This window comes from Varanus komodoensis, unplaced genomic scaffold (genome assembly GCF_004798865.1).
Source record: "Varanus komodoensis strain SLA01 unplaced genomic scaffold, ASM479886v1 scaffold7_1, whole genome shotgun sequence".
Classification (NCBI taxonomy): Eukaryota; Metazoa; Chordata; class Lepidosauria; order Squamata; family Varanidae; genus Varanus; species Varanus komodoensis.
Genome location: NW_025336479.1, coordinates 12253138 through 12273952, shown reverse-complemented (window position 1 = coordinate 12273952; position 20815 = coordinate 12253138). Strand labels below are relative to the sequence as shown.

The window sequence follows — 20815 nt, the reverse complement described above, 5'->3', positions numbered from 1 at the left end:
CCTGAGGACACTACCCTCCCATTTCCGCTGCTTGCAGCGACACTCACTGGCTGATGTCTGGAAAATGATGTTTGCTTATTGTGGAAAATATGCCAAAGGAAGCATATGCCTTTCCCTAATCCATCGGGGCAGAAATTATGTCCTTGAGATAGCCATGCAAGTCCAGGACTCTGGAAGGCATTCGCTGTTGCCTCACCATCAATGTGGCAGGAACTGAAGGCTCTCCGGCAGTATCTCCAGCACCACCCACGGGAACAAGCTACCCCTTGGCAGCCCACGTCTGCCGTACGGTAATCAAGGTTGAAGCCAAATGCCAAGTGCGGAGTGAGAGCTGTCACATACTCTTCTCTTACATGCACTTGACTATCGAGGAAGACATTCAGAGATTAGACTGCGCATAACATGAGCAGATACAAGAAACCTGGTGAAACCCAAGCCCTGCACTGTTGCTTACTCAAAGAAGCAGGATCACAGGGCTAGAACCAAGAGAAGCCCCCGCAGAACAAAGAGAGAGCCCCTTCGTACCAGTTAAAAGCATTTCCACCTTTTGGCAACCACGCCAGCCTGTCCCACTGCATGGCCAGAACATTTGATCAGCTTAGTGGTGCCACTTGGGCTGTCAGGGCATGGAGGCATTAAGCAAAACCAGAAGTCCTGCTCAGAAATACATATATTATTAACACCTCCAAGGCTGCAAAGCAAAATATATTTTAGAGTTGCGGTAATTCTTTGAATATATCCAGGATATCTACAGTGTTCGGTACACAGGACTCTCCCTTCCTCCCTCTCTCTCTCACACACACACATTTTGTTGCAAAATGGTAATCAAGCATGCCAAAGGCATACTTAGGACACATTCCACTGAATTTGTTAGACGTATCACCACGTGCTGGACAGAGCTGCAGAAGCCACCGAGGAAAAGCCACAGCGGAGAGATCACATTTGGCTGCCACCCTTGACCCCCGCCCTGGCATCTGCACCAGCCCCAAGAAATTGTGCACGCAGAACAACAGCAGTGCAGCAGCCCAGCTTTTACCTGCTCCGGTGCAGCCCCAAAGGACAAGCAGCAGCAGGTGGCATCTCCCCAGGTGAGCTTTAGGCTGGCGTGTCCCCCACATGGCTCCCCCACGTCCAGAGCAGGGCTGCAGCCCTTCCCCAGTCCCACCCTAAGGAGGAAAACAAAACGAGGGTGAGAGAGCAGCGAACGGAAGGGAATGCTGCTCCAGGACCTTAGAGCTCCTTGGAAACACTCTCTGAGCAAGTCAACTTAATTTCTTGTCCAGATTTCAGCATAGGATGCCAAGTTTCCTCCCCACTCTGCCCTATCTAGTACAGACACATGCAAACCACACTACCAAACAAAAAACAAAACCTTTCATACAGATTCATTACTGCACAGACTGCTGTAACCATCCCGCCATAGGCACACGCGCAGCAATTAAAAAGGGTCGCAATTTCAGCACATCTGGGTGCAGTGGGGAGTATTTCCTGATCTAGTGACTAAGCACCCGTCACAGGGGAGGATAAATAGCTTTTCCAGGTGGACACGACATGGGTAAAGCCTCATCACCCACCCCAGCGTCTCTGCAATCTGCTCTCTTCCATGAGCACCCAAAGCTGCCTTCTGAGAGGGAGGCCATTTGTCCCTCCTGCTCGGCAGTGCGGGGCCTCCCCCTTGGGGGGCAACTCGTCTCCGAGGCTCCGGGGCAATGGCCTTTCCAACACCAGCAGGGAGCAATCGGGCACGGGACCTTCCTGCATGCCCCATGGGGGTTTCACCACTGAGTCGTGCTCCCCCGACGCCGCTCCAGTGCTGCACAGCTGGCGACAGGCCACAGCTCAGTGGCACCAAGCACAGTCTGCATGTGAAAGGTCCCCGGTTCAGCCCTGGGCATCACCAGGAAGGAGGAGCAGCAAGCTGGAGGAACTGGCCGCCTGGCTCAGTGGAAAGCTGCCTTCTGTGTTTATTGATCAAGCCTGCATTCCCTCTTCACTCAACTGTCCCCAGGTATTTGTCCATCGATATCCCCTCCCACCCCCCTTTCGGAGCTGCTTTCTGGAGCATGGTTCTAATTTTGGAATAAAAATACCAAAATGGCACGACTTGGGGTTAAGAAAAACTAGCACCAGCCATGCCAAACAAGCAATAAACCGAACAGGGCTCAGTTTGCAAACTCCACAAGATGGAATGGATGGCAAGAAAAGACTCACCTTGCCGGCTGCAGCTGCTCCGGTATGGCGTGATCCAGATGCTGCTTAGGAGGAGAATTAACGAGACAAACGGCTACCTGAGCTGACGAGCAGGAAAGAAGTGGGAGGCCTCACGTGACTCCATGGGATGCACAGGGCAGAGGCACTGCTGCACCTCTCCATGTCCCTACCCTGACACGGATTAGCAGACAATGATAAAAAAAATGATACAGGTCTATGCAAGGTTAAAAATAACCATAGGCCCATGTGAGGGTCAAGTTACAAGTGAGAGGGTGGGGAGGCTACATGGATTAGGTGGCAGGCAGCTGTTGATTCCTCAGGGAAATCCGCGGTGGAGGAAAGATGTTCGAGACACCAGGAGCAGGCAGCTGCCAGAGCAGCACCCAGGCACTTGTGTCCCTTCTCCTCCCTCCCTGGATTTCTAGGCCCTCCCACCACTGGTGGCGGCTCCATCCCTCTGTGTCCTGCCCCATCCTGCTCGAGTGCCTGGGGGCTGAGAGCCACCAGCCCAGTGACCCCCCCCCCGCAATGATGCCCCACAAGACAAGAAACATTCGGCAGGCCCTTGGGTTGCCAAGGAGATGGGTGGATTTATGATTAACACCTGCAGAGGAAGAGGCTTCCTGAGAGGCACTGGCAGGTATGCTCAGCCTATGCTGTGTTGCACTTGGGGTCAGCGTGACCTGCTGCCACCCCTGTGAGGTCGGGTTTGGAAGGAGGCATTCCAAGAACAGGCCTGGTTTTAATGGATCACTGGTTGGGGACAGAGAAACAGCAGCAAGGGGAGGGATTTTCAAGTGGCAGCAAATAAAAGAGGTATTGCCCTTCTGCACTCTTTACACCTTTCCCAGAACTTTGGGATATACTCCAGTTCCTCAAGGAAAGGATCAGGCCTCCCTAGGGAGGGATAAGCCGTTTTGATATAGGAGATAGATCCACGGCCAAATGGCAAGCGAACAGCAGGCCTAAGAAGGCCTTCCTTGCAAGCCCTCCAGAGACTTTTTCAGTAATGGACATAGAAAATTTTTAAATAAGTAGGTCTGGCTTGTCACAGCCCCCACAAAATGTTCTGCAGCATCAGAGGATGGATGGGAAACATGCAGCCCTCCATACGGGACTGATGGTGTCCCATATCCTCCAGAGGACCAGAGGATCTCCCCCCACCCTTATCAACAAATAAATCTGTTGCAGAACAGGCTTTCAGGAGTACAGGAGTGGCATGGAAGGCTCCCCCTCATAGGAAGGCAGTGCTTGGGTCTTATCAAGAAATTGGGGTGTCAGACGGTCTGGAAAAGTGACTGCACATGTGGACCTTCAATGCTCCACCTGCTTGGTTGGCAACTGGAGAAAGGCAGTGGTCATCCAACTCTCAAAATGCAGTGTTGCTGTTTTCTAGATGAGAATCTCAAGTATTCATCCTACATACCCTTCTGATAGCCCAGCTTCTAATCAGCCACACTGCTTTCCGAAATGGGCATGTGCATTTTGACCTGCACTTGTGCATCCCTGCCACTCTTGAGGCATCAGTCCTTCAGAAGTCCTGTTTCCATTCCTGGGAAACTTGGTTCAAATGGTAGCTGCCTAGCAAGAGCAGCAAAGTTTGTTTTGTTTTGACCACTTTTGACAAGGAACTGTGCAGTGGTTCTGGTTAAGACACAGTGGGTCACGTCATCGGAGTACGGACAACAGGACAACCCTTTCTGAGTCAAGCAAAGCCTGCCACAGGCCATGGCTCATCAGGGTGGCTTATAGGTCAAGCTTCAGACACTCTGACTGGGCCATTGCAGAATCAGATGACTGGCTAAGCCACTGCGGTTCAGTATGCAAATGTGGTTTAGAGAAGCAAATCCAGTCCAGGTCCATTCTGCAGTTGCTTATGCAGAATACAGCTGGGAAGGCAGACTTCTCTTTCACAATAAGATCTCCCTGTAGTATTTCTCCCAGGACTATACAATACAGAGCCAGATTTACTTTTGCCCCCACCCCACCCCACCCCATGCAAACATTGGCCATTCAGTCCCCCTGTTCAGTCCACCCATTTTCTAGAGTCTGCAGTCAGTCCCTTCTGGTATGCATTTTTTTAAAAATAAGTTTTGTTGTTATTTTCTACTAACAAAACTAACAGGAAAAAAACACTAAAAATCCTCAATCATCAAAAACATCAGACCTACTGGGTCAGCCCCCCAAACATTTTCTTTTTATGGCAATCCATAAACATATTTAAATCTATGCATAGTCCCATTTCTCTAGCCAATAATAAAAGGAATTCCAAGTTTGATAGCAGTCTGTACCTTCTTTCTCCTTCAGAGACACCTGGTATGCATTTCTTGACCAGCAGATGGCTGGGGCTAAAGGAACCTTCCCCACCCCAATGCTTTCAAGATGCAGCTTCAGCATTTCTTAGAAATGGGCATGCTGGCCGAGGCTTTGCAAAAACCAATCAGAGCCAGCTGCCACAATCTACATTACTATTTACACTAGGGGAACTCAGAGTAGTGTTTTAATCCAACTAACCACCCTGTGTAGTGAGACTAAGGTTGCGACTTCTCGAGATGGCCATGTGAGAGTCACAGCTCCTATTTTGTGGCTGTGATGCCGCCCTCCCCAGCATGTTCCCTTCCGAGTTTTGTATGGTATTTTCCACAATTGACCACTGGTCATACTAGTTGGGGCTGACAGGAGTTGAAGCCCAAAACATCTGTAGGGAGACCACTGCAGCAAAATGGTTACCCCAACAGGTCCTTGATCTACTTGGCATCATTAGTATGCTACAAATCAATATTGAGCTTTCAAAGATGAAGCCAATGCCTACAAGCATCATGAAGGAGCAGGCCAGTGGATTGGCTCAAGCACTTTGAGCAGCTTTTAAATAAGCATGCCAGCATAGTTCTACTGATTGAGAAAGGGACATCTATTGGCACTGGTGTATGTCATGAAGGGCATATTGGTGAAGTAAAATCAGTTAATCTGTAAATAGCCCTTCAGGCCACAAAAGTATAAAGTACATAACACAAAGCAGGTGTTCAATAAATACTAGCAGTCTGGTAATGGAAGGTGTCACCAAGCAAGGTTTAAGGTCCTGATGCAGAGCTGAACTCCAAGAATAGACTGCATACACCAGGCTTACAAGCTTTTCAATAGATCAAGCCATCGAACAGGGCATTTAAAGTAAACCCCATTCAAGGGCACTGCTGCCTTGCAGCTGCCAGAACAAGGGGAAGAACTGTGTGATCTTGACACCTGATCCTTCGTTGCCAGCACACCAGCCATGTTCCCAGAGTTGTCTGATACTGGGATGTGGGCGAGCTGGATACAGGAGGCAGACACATCACTGAAAGCAGTTACAGGCACACACCAGCTGCACAGCATCGGAGAGTCCAGAAATGAAAGCGCTTGGGACCTAGTTGGCACTCAAACGCATTGACGTCCCACTGCTGCTGGTATCATAAGCAAGCAAGGTTTTCAGGGTAACTGTGGAGATTCCTGACATCCTGCCCACCCTGCCAATCTCTTCTCAATATTGGCTGCAATACACAGCAGGGTAGCAATGACGATTCCTGCCATTCTTAAAGTAAGTCAGAAACAGAACACCAAGTATAAGACAGCTAGAAAGAGCCACTGGCCATGCCCCATGTGGAAAGATGAATGCATGGATGTCTCACGTTGCCTCCAGGTTGCTTTGTGCTTTGCAATTTCAGCATGTAGGATGTGAACACAGGGAACAGGGAATGGTCTGAGTGGCAAGGGCTCAAGACCAACAGCACATGGCAAACATTTTCGCCCTAGTAGTTCTTGCAGTCCGTGCAGCCCACAAAATGGAAAGACACAAACACTTAGGGAAAGAAAGATTTATTTTTAAGCTTCTATGAGGGTTTTTACAAACAGAGTAAAAAAAAGCTTTTCAAAAATAATGAAGAATGCCATTTACTTTACACTACTGTAGGTGTGTTTTAAGTTCCACTGAAATTGACCAGACTGACCTCACTACTTGGGAGGCAGGCAACTACTTCTGACAAGCTGTTTGGACTACTGGTGAGTAGGGGAGGCGCTAACTAGGAGAGGGAAATCCCTGTTCTAAGACTTCACACATGCCAAGTAATGGGCAGTGGGGCTTGGGTCAGTGAGCACCCCCCCCCCCAGGAATGGCTAGCACACAGTACATGGAAGCAGGTGACCATGAACTGCCCAATGGTGCTGTTCTGAACCTACAGGATGGGTTACTTCTTATGGGCCACAGAAAAGAGCATCTCACACACTGCTCTTGAAGGAACTCAAGGAGGATAGTAATCCTCCAACCATTTTTCTGCAAAACAAATGAGAAAGAGTATCTGCTTATAGGAAAAGCCGTATGCTCAACCATCCAGCCCATCACACATGCAGAAACTGATCAGAGGGCCCAGGGCCATACGCATGAGCTGAAATTATATGCCAACTAGAAATCAGATCATATACACTCCCATGCTCGTCACAGGGATACCTCTTGTGACGGCAACGGATGCCTCTAGGAACGTCTGACACTGGAAAGGAAACCCTCCAATACGAGGGGGTTCCATATGCTACACTGTACTGGACATGACATATGAGTGAGAAGAGTTGGCATGCTCAAGTAGCTCCTTGTGGTGATAAAGAACAAGTAGATTGGCCCTAATTCACTGGAGATGGGAAAAGGATGGTTAAATTATGCAAACAGATGTTCCCAATCCCATAACCTTCTAAACAAGCCGCTGAAGTACTTTGGAATAAATCCTATATTTTTAAACATGGTTTGGTTTTCAGCACCAAAGTGGAACTGCAGCCAAATTACAAAAAATTCTACAGGATAGCTATATCTATTTTACGGGGTGGTGAGTTGTTTTTTAAAGCTCCCCTCTAAAAGGGTAAATGCAACAGGGCTTCTCCTCAGACCTGATCACAGAGTATTTTGAGAGATAATGTGGTTCCCTCAAACTGCACTGATCTGCTAAGAGTAACACGCAATTCATCTTCAGAAATACAAACAGTCATAAACAAGACATGGCAATAATTTTTCCTGACATTGCACCATTTTTATGAAGCCCTATTCCTGTATACCAGATCACCCCTATCAACCAGTTCTTGAATCACAAACTTAAGGATTGTATTTCTCGATTTTGGGTAAAATTCACCAGTCATGATGGAGGTGACAGTAATGGGGTTCTTTCCTTATTTGGAAAAGCCCAATATCTGGAGGGTGCCCACTATCTTTCCTCCCCATCCCACCCACGGGCCAGCGAACACTTAACTCTCATGTGTGTCTTCATCTCTTTTATAGAGCTGTAAGTCGTCGTGTTGTTTACTGCAACTCTTGAGAGTCAAGTGTCTGAAAAACAATCTACAATAGCTTGATCTACATTACGAATATCTTTTTTAAAAAAAGCTTTGTTGGCAAGTGAGCACGTTTGTGATACACTAAAAGTCTGAAACCCGGAGGCAAGTAAAATATTCAACATCAGCTTCAGTTATGGTTTTAAAGCAAGTCTTATCTTTCTTCAACACAGTTTGATCAATCTACATAATAATGACTAATCCAATACCAAGCCTCAGTTCTTCTCACCTTCTCTCCTATGAGAAATTTCACTGACTGTTAATTCTAAGGCCCAGCAGAGTAGAAACGAATTTATCCACCAACTTTGTACATCTCTGCCCCTTGTTTATAATCTGTCTTTCTCTGTGTCTCTGGGACTGCATGAAGACAGGACAAAAGTCCTTGGAATTTTAAAGTGAAGGGTTTCCAGGACGTTTCATGCCTATCTACTGAACAGACTGAGTGCTGCAAGTGTCTTTGAAAAGAGTAAAGTTTGGGGATTTATTTGGACAAAAGTTCTGAAGACTGCAGCCTGAAATTTAAGGTGCAATCCTAAACTGGCTGGGAGATGCTGGGAATTACAGGCTTTTCTTCCGTCTATACTTGCATAGGATTGCACCCCAAGTCTATTTGCTATGCTCCATCCCTCCACTCCACAAATACTATCAATGAAAAGTACACTCTCCAAAAGAAAGGGAAATAAAAAAATAAATTAACACACACATGTACAAAGTTCCCTGCGGACAATAAATAAATGTGCACAAGTGTAGCTTTGATTACTTCGAAGTAACAAGAGGGAGGTTGGCTGAACCAACAAAGCTAAACTGAAACCTCCTGACTGCTCACAAGGGTGCAGCACTGTCCAGGCGGACTTCAGTGGTACAAAGCCTTTAGATCTTTCCATCATGTGAATTCCAGTATGACAGGCCAGCAAAGGAAAATACAGTATTTAAGAAGATGCAAACTGGCTGCTAGTTTCATGCCATTTGCAACTCAAGTCAATTTTGTTGCTGCTGCTGTGGCTGCTGTTTAGTTGCTCTGCTCTCAAATCCCTCTTTGAAACTTTGGAAAATCATGCCCTTTTAATGAAAAGGCAGCAAAGCGAAAGTTTGGTGGCTACCAAAAAAACAAAAACATCATACAAAATCAAGCAGCCCCTAAAGCTTAAGGTGTTCAGGCAATCCTGAATCAAGACAAGTGACCAAATTTACAAGTAATCCAAAGTTAAAAGTCCCTTTCCGTATAAGATAGAAGTAACTTCTATTTACTGTAACATGCAAATTTATAATATATGATATATAGAGAATATAGTGAAATGCTAATGCCTAGAATATAACCATCTACCCAGCTAGTCTCTGCCTTACCTTTGGCATGATTTTTTTTACAGTTTTGCTTGTTTTAAAATCCCCCATTTGAATTGCATGCACCACACGCTGCACACACGTGCCCCACCCAACCCCACGATCCTACACGCTTGAAGAGCAGGTGTCAGGCAGGCAACTGTAAACATTTAGCCACCCAGATTAAAAATAACATTAACAAAGATTTGTTCGAAATTAATACATTAAAAAAATAATTCTAAAATGCAATAAAACTGCATTTTCTCATTTTTTCTTGAAAAGACATCCCGTGCTTCTGAACATTTGAAAAAGCCTTTAACACTTCCCATACCCCACCCTCAGACCCTCCCACCATGGCAATCTACACTTTAATTTGCTGTGAGACTGGAAGACATCCTTCCATGCTAGAAAGTTAGGCAATCTCCTCATAAGAAGCTACTCTTGCTTTCTCCTGAAGTCAAAGGGACTGAGAACAATGCTTTTCAAGAGGCTAATCTTTTTAGGGTGGTTTGCAGTGTTTGGGATCTTTCTGTCCAAAAGAAACAGGATACTCAAGCCATGCCGCTTTCTCGCAAGAGAAAAGATGGCTCTTTTATAGAACAACCATGTCCGCTGAACCTGGAAACTTTCCAATTAAAATCCACAGCAAGTATCAAATCATTTTTCAACCCCTGTCCTTGAAGTACTTAAACCACTCTTCTTTGACACATTCTCCAGCCTTCTTTTCTGCACCTGAAACCTGAAACTGGGTGCATTTGCAACTTAAGAAAAATATCGCCAACCTAGAATTTTGGCCTAAACTGGCACTTGCATAACTTCCATAGTTTTGTTCTGTCCTAGTACTCAGTAAACCACTACACTGCTTTTTCATCTCTCATGCACTTGCAAATATTCAAGCAGATACTTCAGCTCCCATAGAATTATACTGAGTTATCCAAGTGCAAGGCACACTAATTTCCCTGAAGCCTCTGTGACCAGCAGTACAGTGGTGCTTCATACTTAGAACTTAATTGGTTTCAGGAGGCCTTTGGAACTCTGAATAGTTCAAAGTCCAAAGCAATTTTCCTCATTAAAAATAATGGAAAATGAATTAATCTATTCCCAGACCCTACCCAATATCCATTTTGGTAAACATAAACAGCAATACAGCCTCCTGAAATGAATTAAGTCTGAGGTTTTATATAAGGTGTGATCAAAAAATATGGTGAATGTTTAATTTAAAAAAAAAATAGTAAAAGTCACATTGCCATTAATCCCCTTCAAAATACTCCCCCTCCCTTCGAACACACTCACTCACCCCAGTGCTGTTGTGGCTGCCTCAATGTCCTGAATTGATTCAAGACAAATCAATTCAAGTCAAGATGAGGTGAACTGGCACAAGACGAATTGATTCAGGACATCGAGGCTTTTTCTTCGACTGGGATGCACGACCAAAGATGATTTTGCTGCGACTGCATTTTTCCCCACTTCACTCACAGTTTGAACTGTGAAGCGATTTTATCTCATCTCCAATGTTCAAACTCTAGATTGTTCAAAGTTAAGAGTTGTTCGAACTACAAAGCACCACTGTATAATAATTTTGCTGGGAAAGACAGGATGGCAAACTCATATGACTGAGGGAATCCTCTGGAATCTTTCCGCTGCTTATAAGAGAAAATGTGCAGGAAGAATCTCACAGTTGACACTTCCATGCTTTTGAGCTATTTATTTTACAATTTTGTGGGAAAAGCACACCTGGACCTTATTGATTTGTGGCACTAGAGCTGAGGCTGGAAACATGTGGCCCTCCAGAAGTTTTGGGACTTCTACTGCTATCAGCCCATCAATGGCCAGGGATGCTGAAAGTTGTCATCCAAACATCTGGAAGGACACAGGCTCCAATCTCTGATGCTAGAGATATAGAATTGTAATTCTGAGCTGAAAAGTTAGCAGTGTAAGGCTGAAGCTAACCTTGCTGAACACTAAGAGTATTGGTTGTTTTAAGCAATCTTCAATAATGGGTGGAACCCATAAATCCCAAGTTTACAAGATGTAACACAACAGATGCACAACAGGCATCAACTTGCACTAAGTTTTTTTTAAATCAAATATTAAGATTGGCAGTTAATAATGAGCACTTATTCATAGAAACCGATACTTTTGGAACTTTGACTCCTAATGAGACCACTTATTCAAAAAGCAACAAAATCTCTACAAATTCTGAGGCACAAGGGCAAAAAACAATCCAGCAACCATCTTTAAAGAGAAACATATCTCTTAATTTGCAAAGCAAATCCCATGATTTGCACTAGAAGACTGAATTAACAATACTGTATAATTAGATACCTCTCAGCCTTTTGCCACCTGATTCTGATTGTTAGGGGCCTAACAAGCAGCTAGATATCACCAGTGGCCTGGTACATCTCTAATTCGGAATGGCAAACTGATAATAAAAGAGTATGATGAATTTTGTGCTCTAAAAACCAAACTACTCCTTTTCTGACAAGTAGATTCACTGCTTGTCCCACTACAAAGATCCTCTGGTCTCTTTAGAGGAATGACGGTGCAAGCTGTCCTATCACATATCACCTGTTCTCTGCCAGTTAGTATGTTTACTTTGCTCAACTACATTTAATAGTGTAGCAAGATAGAAAGATAAGCTTCTGAGCCCAACACGCTACTAGGACAAGGCTATTCAACTGCTTCCTGGGAGACTACATTTATCAACCACCTATGTTCCTTTCCCCCTACCTTTTATACTTCCCCATACTCTCTGCACTTTATTCCAATGTTTAGTTTTCATCACCACTCATTTCATGCAGCCCAGAGCTGCTCCCATCTTGCACATGCTGTTCTTCAACCTGAATTTGGAACCCCACTTTCCATTCCTTAATATCTCTCTGCAACGTACCTTCTCCAACATTCTCTATCCTGGGTGTTTCATTTCTCCTATCAAAAGAAGTATGCAAAAAACTCTAAACTTCGGGAAATTGCACTTGACCTCCCAAGATGAATTCCCCCTTAGCTTCTCTATTTCTTAGTGCAATGATTCTGGTTAGCTTGAAGCACAGCTCTCCTGTTATGTCTACAATTAAAAGTGTGGTTTAGTATTTGTTTACTAATCAAAACTGCAATCAATAAATATTTTAAAATCCTGATTAGCAAGCTAATATTAAACCACAGTTCCCCATTTTAAATATAACAGAGAGCTGTGGTTTAAGCTAACTAGGATCAGAGAGGGGAGGGCATGTGACCCAATCTGTGTTCCTGGCTTTCAAAATGGCAGTTTAGCAAATCATGAAGGCATCTGAAATTATTTTCCAGTTTTTCTTAATATCCTGTGGGTTTTTAAGATATTTGAATAAGCACACCTCAAGTTCACACATGAGATGTATACAAAAAAATCTCGTTAAAAGAATTCATCTTAGAAGCTAAGTTTCTCTCTAGTAAGCTTCCTAGCATTCTCCTGCCTTTTCTTAGTCAACTTTTTCTTGCTTCACTGCTCATCCTGTTTCATCTCCATATAACATTCATTCCTTGTTTCAAAATAGTTTTTCTCCTTCTTAAACCAAAACCTTCTGTATCAGCTCCATTTTCACCATGTCTTCTCCCACACACTAGGTCTCTCTCTTTTCATATAGTACACTTCATACAGTTTCCTTCCCAGCACAAATTCATCTGTCAACCCTGTGCGTAACAGAAATGATGAACAATCGTGTCCACGATCACCACTGCAGTTGGGCAGTACAGGAAAGGAAGTACTACACTATGCCACAGCCACCTGTATCAAAGTCTCCATCTTACATAAACAGAGCACTCCTTCTTTAGGATATCTGGAAACATGTATTCTTTGTTCACTTTTCAGGATTTTAAAAATGCTGTAAACAGCCATATTGCACTCAGCTGCTGCCCACATACTCCCTTTGAATGCCTTTCCTGGTCCTGCTGTCTGACTTATGGCAAACTGTTTCTCACACCCAAGCACGATAACTGTGCATGGATTATGCTGACACTGCTCCCCGCTTCACTGATGCTGGCATTGACCAGGCCTTAAGTTAGTTCTTTCACCGATTCAATACAAGAGCTCCTCTTGGAAATGGCCAGAACATACAGATTATGTTATCACAGAACGTAGTTTTAGGCAGATATCCCTGAATCACTGACATCCCCTTTTCAAATCATCCCAAACACTGCAGGCCCTTACTTCAAACTTTTGTGAAATGTTGGAATTGGGGGGGGGGGGTTCAGGTCTATAAAACAGATCTATTCGTGTGGCATCCCTAATACGACTCTCAGCATAATACCTGAAAACACAGTGCATCATTGCAGCGAGGCTCTGCCACAGTGAGCCTTTTCTTACCATGCCATTAATTTAAAAACTAACTGAAAAGTCCAGAGGAGTAGGGAAGAGTGCAAAGAATACAGTATCTAAACCTTTGCTAGCAGGAGAAAGCAAGAGTAAGCCTCACCTTCAGGTGAACATGCAAAGCTTCAAGCTTGTGTGTTAGCCTCTGGACCACCTGTAAAGCTACCAAATTTTACTGGGAGATTGACTGAAGAAGAAACCAGGACTCATTCTCTGGCCATCTCTCATTCTAAAAGCTGCTGGTGACAATGGCTGCTCCAAAAGATGACATTACAACTTCAGAGACGCAGACAACTTGGCTCCTATGGCATGCCCCTATCAAACTGAGAATGCCTGTCAGTTCAAGAGGCACCTCGAAATTAGAGGTGACTGGATCCTGTTCCTCAAGTCTTCTTATCCTTTAGAAAATGCTAGAAGAAAAGAAGTTCTATTGTGAAATGGAACAGAACTAAGCTGGGTGCTCACCCTTCTTTGTCCTCTAAGCCTTCTGTGTTGTTTGGATACCCACTTCTGAGAATCCACACAGTTTGGACGTTCAGACAGACAGTGCAGATTCTAGTCCATGATCTTGGAGGACCAAACTGGCTATTCCTCAACTGGAAATACACAACTGACACCAGTTAAGAATCTAGCCCAGTAAGTCTACAAGAGATCAGAGGGTATATATTTATTACCATCTAGTCATTTTGTTTTGTTTTGTTTTAGATCACCCCTATGTCACAGCATTAAGAGATCATTTGGGCTGAATCTTTTTAAAAATGGCTTTCTTGATGCCAGGATCATCGTTAAGTTCTGCTTTTTCTTTTCTTAAGTACTTGAAGAAAATGAACAAGCATTTATCCTAGCACCAAACTCACACTTTGGTAAATAAAACACCACTGACAAAACTTTGTTCGCATTCAAAACAAAAGAATAGGAACCCCTGAGATCAAAAAAGAATTGAAGAGGGAAAAACAACCACTTTAACCGAGCTACTCTTGGGTGAGAATAGTCTTCAACCTTCCCTTTCCTGTCCCCCCAGCCCTAAGAAAAAAAGGAAACCAAGACAACAGCAATAGCTAAGCTCAGAATCTAAAGCAGCAGCTGACTCACCTATCCCCAGCCCCATTCCCCCTCAGCAAATACAAACCCATGAACACAAACAAAAACAAAACAGAAAGAACACGTAATAACACAAGAAGTGGTGAACGGGTGCAGCAGGCAGCCCGAAGAACCAGAAGTCCAAACTTAATAAATAAGTGGTAAAAAAAATATCTTTTCTTTTTCCTTTTGTGTGTTTTGTGTCTGTTCACAGTGCGTGAGCAGGGGTTGCTCCAGTCCCCAGTCACGGTGGAGAGAGACAAGCAGGGAGCACACAGTAACTGGGTGGCAGCTCCTGGTGGCAGATGCTCAACACAGAGCATACAAGCACAGGCTGGAAAAGGCCAGAGCCCCGTATCCTTGGGCTGTCCAGGGCCTGAGAGGCAAAAGACTCTGAAATGCACCCAAAATTCCAGAAATGCCAGACCACCACGCCATCTCTTCGTAGTACTGAAGAAGATGAAATGGGCAAGGGTGAGGAGCAGGTGAAGCAAACCATTCAAGCCACTGAAGAGTTGCTTTTGTGAAGACAGGTGCCTGTTGTGGTGTTCTTGCTTGCCCCTCCTTGTGAGCTCTGGCTGCCAAGGGGCCCTTTCCCCGGCACAACAGCCACACTACACAGCTACCTGGTGAAGAATGGCAGGTGATGTTGACTGAGAATGCTGCTCGTGCGGGGGGACTCTGTCTTAGCCATGACATCCTTGAACCAGGAGGCCACATCCACTTCCAGTGTCTCGTAACGCTTGATGAAGTTGTGTTCCTGTACAAGAACAGGCAAAGTAAGAAGGAAGAGAAATGATCTAGTAAGGAAGTTCACCTCTCCTGCCCGCTCTACAAGGCTTTGAGTGACTTTTGACAGCTATACCTAAATGGAGAGAGGGTGCACAACAGTGCTGAACGTACATGAGAAAAACAATGATTGAAGCAAAGCAAAGTATATTGTGAACCCATTTCTCGCCTTCTAGCAGATCAAGGCAAAAGACTTCTAAAATACTATCCTTTATTAGGCTAGGCTGGCTTTGCAACCCAAGTAATAATGAAATTGTTATCAAGCAGCATCTATTGAAGTAGTGATCTCTCTGATAGGTGTAGTTTACTCTCACCCATGTCAGGAATTGATTCCAAACCGAATTCCCCTCCTCCCTTCCCCTCTGAAAGAAGCTTATTTCACCCTCAGGGAGGTGTGTACTGCTTGGGGGCCAGAAGGTGGGAACACTAAATATTACTTAATTGGTTTGCTTGTTTGGCTTGAAGAACCACTGTACTGATGAACTCAGAGACCTCCTCCTCTGACCCTCCTTGTTCTATAGTATCTTGCCCCAAACCAGAGGCTGTCTGGTTCTCACCAGCCTCCTGTCTAATCTTATGCATTAACCAAACATTTCAGTAACCCAGGCCAATCCCTTCTCTTCTTCTTCTAGTTCACTTTCAGAGTCTGAGAATTCTTACTTAGAACACTGCATTTTGAGAGAAATGGGCCTGATCTTTATATAAAGAAGAAGCAAGTACAACTTCCCTTTGCTTTAAGAAACTATGTGTAGGTAAATAAGGAGACTACTTTATTCCTTCCAGTCTCTTGGTTACTTCCTGGAAAGCTTACTTCCAAAGTTTAAAGACAAGCAGAAGCACCTGCTGTAGCTTTTTCCAAATTCTAATATTCTCAATGAAGAGACGCTTGTAATACTTACAAGTAGCTTGTTGTACTTTGGTCTCTTCCTGTGATCTTTAGTAAGGCTAGAAAGAGAGAAACACACATTCAAACCACAGGTGGATGCTGCTGATCCCTGAAAGGGAATCCAGAATTAGGAAGCTATCCCCATGACAGATCTCTATTACTTGAAACATGATGCATCATTATAAACAGAACCATATAGTAGCCTCAGTTTTACTCTACCTTTAAAACTTTGTGAGCTAGTAAGATGAAGTCCAACATATTCCCAGAGCAACAGTTTATGAAGGACTATTCTCTACTCCCAATATCCCATAAGAGCTTGCACTAACATTGCTGTGTGTGTGTGTGTGTGGGGGGGGTACTCAAGGAGAAAAGGCAGGTGGCTGACAGACCCAATATGAGATGGACTGATTCCATGAAGGAGGCCACATACTTCTGTTTATAAGAGCTAAGCAGTGCTGTGGAGGCCAGGGCATTTTGAAGGGCATTCAGTCAAACAGTTGCCACAAGTCAGTGCAGACTTGATGGCATATAGCAGCACAAATTTTAACACAAAACTGCTGTTGTTGTTAGTCGCAAAGTCATGCCCGACCCACCACGACCCCATGGACAACATTCCTCCAGGCTCTCCTGGCCTCCAACATCCCTCGGAGTCCACCCAAGCTCACACCCACTGCCCCAGCGACTCCATCTAGCCACCTCATCCTCTGCCGTCCCCCTCTCCTTTTGCCGTCAATTGTTCCCAGCATCAGGGCAACACAAAATAACCATCCTCAACACTGGACCTACCACTAGCCAATCTGCATAATTATACACGGCAGCTGTATGAAACTTACTTGTTCAACTGACAATATAGCTGACTCCTCCTTTGCATGAGTGGAAATGCAGGGCAGATAGAAGATCATAACCAACTTCCTGCCCTAGTTCCTGCACTTATGACAAGTTGGTTTCCATTTTCAAAACAGTGAAGAACTCTCCCCCACATTTTGCTAAAATCAGCTAAGAAGCTCAGCAGGAGTTAAAGCATAGAGACAGAGAAAAGCAAGGGACAGAAGCCAGGTGCATTGACAGAAGACGAGGCACTATACATCAGTGGACTGGGCCAGAGTCTGTGCAGCGCCAGGCTGAAGGCAGAAATGGGATTTCTCTTCTGGGGAACTACTAGTAGCATAGATTGAATGCTTTCTTTTGCAAGAGCATATTACCCATTTGGACAAGCAGAAGAATCCTAAAGCTCTTAGATGAACCATTAACTGCAGAGACAGAACTGCTCCAGAACTGTCATTAGTCAATGTTTGAGGGAGCAGCTGATGAGCATGGACAGAGTAGGAAAGTGAGAGATCAGTAGGAGTTGAAGGACTGCACTAGTTATGTAAGAGATTGTTGCCTGCTAGTTCTGAACACCCACTGAACATGTATTTGAGAAGTTTACTCACCAGTCTTTCACAAAGGACTGGAAATCCACAGAAAATCCCATGTTGCTTGGGAGAAGGGGGGGATCTTCCTGCAACACCTTGGTGAGGACCTCAAAATCAGTTTTGCAGTTCTTATAAGGAAACTGACCTGTAGCCAGCTCAACCTGCATTGGGGATGGGAGTAAGTATTTTAATAAGCCAGACAATCAGTTCATCTCTTCCTGATAATAGTGGAAAAAGAAAGGGAAAGGCCATCTTTGCCTCAAAAACTAGACAGGAGAAACCTTCAGTATTTCCACAGTTATGGATGAAAAATGTAGAATAGTTATTGCTTGGCTTGTCCAGCCTAAACAGCACACACCAAAGTGAAATTGAAAATTCTTTAGTCCTATAGAAAAGCTGTATCTGCTGCCCTCACTCTATATGAGGAGTGGGCCCATGGGTTCAGTTGCCACTCAAAATATACTCCAAGGCTACAAGCCAATAGTGGTCACGGGCACCTCAACCTCCATACACACACACCCTTCCCACAACCCTGTTCTCAGCTGGTCCATGCAGATCACTTCAGGAGGTGGATATTCTCAGCTTCCTTTCTCAGCACGGAGCAGGGAAAAGCTTTCATGCATCAGCAGCTGATCAGAGGTAAGAATTTTTCTCTGCTTGGGGAGAGGAGAAGTGGCCTGGGAAGAGGCTAGCAGACTAGATGGGGAAAACCCCATGCCTGGTATCTGTAAAAGCCTGCTTAGGGCATGATCCAGAACCAGATGGTCCCAGTAAGGGATCATTAGGATAATCAACATTTCCTTAAATCTCAAGGACATATGCATCCATGCAGGTCAAACAGAAGGCCTTTGAATGCTGCATGTGCCCCTAAGTGCTCAGGTTGCCCAAATATGTACCTTAAATGTGTGTGTGTGTGTGTGTGGAGGGGTCCTACTTACCAGAGAGATGCCCAGGCTCCACACATCTGCACGAATATCATAATCTGGTTTTGAGGGATCAGGAGGATCTATTCTTTCAGGCTAAAAACAAAGTATCTATTACAAACTCAGGCAAAATAGTATCTCTAATTACAGAAACCAAAACATGCTGCTCAGATAAAAATCTCATCTATTTAAAAGCATTTCTTCTTTAGTCCACATTTTAAGCTCTCTTTAAGATTGCCACCTTCAATAAAGTTGTACGTAATATAAATGCAAAACAATGAACATGAATAAAAATGGTAATTACAAATAAAACCCAAAGTCCAAAGCTACATTTAGGAAAAGGCAAACAAGAAATGGGACTAGAGAACTTTCCTGAAAGCCAGAAAAGAGGGGATCTCATAACACCACGGGCCCCTCCCCGGGCCCTCTTCTGCTGTTGGGACAGCAACTGCATAACAGTTCAGCACAACTGCAGAAAAAGTAGGCCAGATTTTAGAGATAACTGGCTATGGTATAATATGCAAGCGCATTAAGTTTCAGACCCAGAGAATGATTTCAGGCACACCACTGAAGTGAAGCATGTTTGGCCCAGAGCACTGCTTTAATGGAAATCATATGATGAAGAATTTGGAGGAAGCGTGGGTTAAGAGTGGAACAAATTACTTAATGCAATCATATCGCAGTAAAATCCTGGTGGGATTCCCTAACTCACTCTCCGACACTTACCGCCATGTATGCTGCACAACCAGCACTCCGGGTTTTGGCTTTTGAGTCCACCAGCCTGCCGCTGATCCCAAAGTCACACAGTTTGATTTGTCCTCTCTCATCCAACAAGATATTAGAAGGCTTCACATCTCTATGGATGACCCCATGCTTCTCTTTCAGATAGTAGAGTGCTTTGACAATCTGAAAGCAACACATCAGAAAGAAAATGTTGAAGAAATTACTAAATGCTCACTATAAGCAAAGCAACTATGTATGTAAAAAACAAACATTATTCCCTCACTCCTAGACTTACATGGTATTTGGAACAGCAATTTTTATTATACAATTTCATACATATAAAACAGCACAAGCCTGTGGAGACAGCACCACAGCTTAGTGTTAGACCTTTGGCCACATAGATTACAAAGTCGCTTTCAGAGATACGACTAAAAGGACAGATATATTTGTGCTCAATGCTCTTAGTATTTCTTCTTAGAAGGATGGATCTAACAAACAACCTGATGAAAATGAAGTCTCTTAGCTTTTGCAGCTTTAGTGGCTCTGACAACACTCCAATAACTTCAACTGGAGGCAGGATTTGATCACATCATTTTGCAGTGTTCAAAACAGTGTATGCATTGGAAGTCAGCCACTTGTGTGTAGAATAGTTATCAAAATCAGAGATCATAAAGTAGCTCAAAGTTGCAAGCAGTTGACCCTGATACTCCAGTGAGTTTTTCACATCTCAGACATCTTCCATGTTCTGAGATCTAATTATGACCACAGGGGACCATTTCCTCTCTTGATTGTGCAAAGGCATGCAAAATCTTTGCTTGCTTTTAAGATTCTGGCTACAAAATTGATTTCAGACACTCACTGCCACAGTCATCTTTCCCAGGATCCTCTCAGGAATAGGCCCCTGAATGCGTTTTTTCAGTTTTTCTGCACAGGTGCCCATTAGCTCCATGGCTATAAAAACATCCGTCTATCAGAATGAAGAGGAAAACAAAAGCAGAGGTTAGAGTTATTATAGTTAAGTTAATGTATTTAAAAATAGAGAAAAGCTAATGAAAATGCCAGAACTGGGTTTACTCACATTTGTAATGAATGTCCCAAAGCACTGAACAATGTAGGGACAGTCATGACTCTTTAGCACCACATCCAGGTCCATCAAAATCCTCTTGTTCTCTTCTTTGTTACCAGAACGACGCATTTGCTGAGCAGAGGGGAGTAGATGGGGCATATGTCAGCAGCAGGAAAGGAATTGTGGAAGGCAACACTTCACCTGAGATCTGTGTTTTTCATCCATGTTTACTGAAAACCACTTCACCCCATTCAATTCCACCCCATTTCTCTCTACAGTCGAACGAAGTAAACCATTTATGCTCCCCAAAGTTTCCCCTGATCACCAGTGAATCCCAGTAGGATCCCACTCTGCTAATCCTTCTATTGCTTTTTATGATGCCTAGCATACCTACACCTCAACATTCACGTAGATCTGCCTCACCTTCACAGCTATGATGTGTCCTGTCTTCTTGAAACGCATTTTCCACACCTGTCCACATGTCCCACTTCCAATCTCACCCAGATTTTCTAGGTCATTGATTTCCGCTTGATACCTCTGTGAGAAGAGGAACACACACAGTTCAGAGGAAAATACAAAATGTATTGATCAATCAACTGCATATGAAAAAGGAGACACACCTTCAACATTTAGTGCAGTCAACTTTTGATCCATCAGAATACACAGTATCTAAACCTCTCATCTCTGTTAAATCTGCTCCAAATTATTAAGCCT

The 20815-nt window shown here is 44.1% G+C and overlaps 1 protein-coding gene across 2 annotated transcripts in view; it reads right to left on the bottom strand.

Moving 5' to 3' along the window:
• Positions 1 to 6044: 6044 nt before the first annotated feature.
• The window catches only part of MAP2K7 (mitogen-activated protein kinase kinase 7), a 38012-nt gene continuing 23241 nt past the window's right edge, over positions 6045 to 20815 (bottom strand). For both annotated transcript variants that reach the window (XM_044453629.1, XM_044453627.1), the window contains 8 exons: positions 20525 to 20638; positions 20114 to 20233; positions 19895 to 20002; positions 19039 to 19218; positions 18328 to 18408; positions 17408 to 17550; positions 15988 to 16033; positions 6045 to 15059 (listed from right to left, as the gene is read on the bottom strand). In XM_044453629.1, coding sequence (XP_044309564.1) covers positions 14922 to 15059; positions 15988 to 16033; positions 17408 to 17550; positions 18328 to 18408; positions 19039 to 19218; positions 19895 to 20002; positions 20114 to 20233; positions 20525 to 20638 — 930 coding nt within the window. In that variant the 3' untranslated portion in view covers positions 6045 to 14921. The remainder of the gene's footprint in view (positions 15060 to 15987; positions 16034 to 17407; positions 17551 to 18327; positions 18409 to 19038; positions 19219 to 19894; positions 20003 to 20113; positions 20234 to 20524; positions 20639 to 20815) is intronic.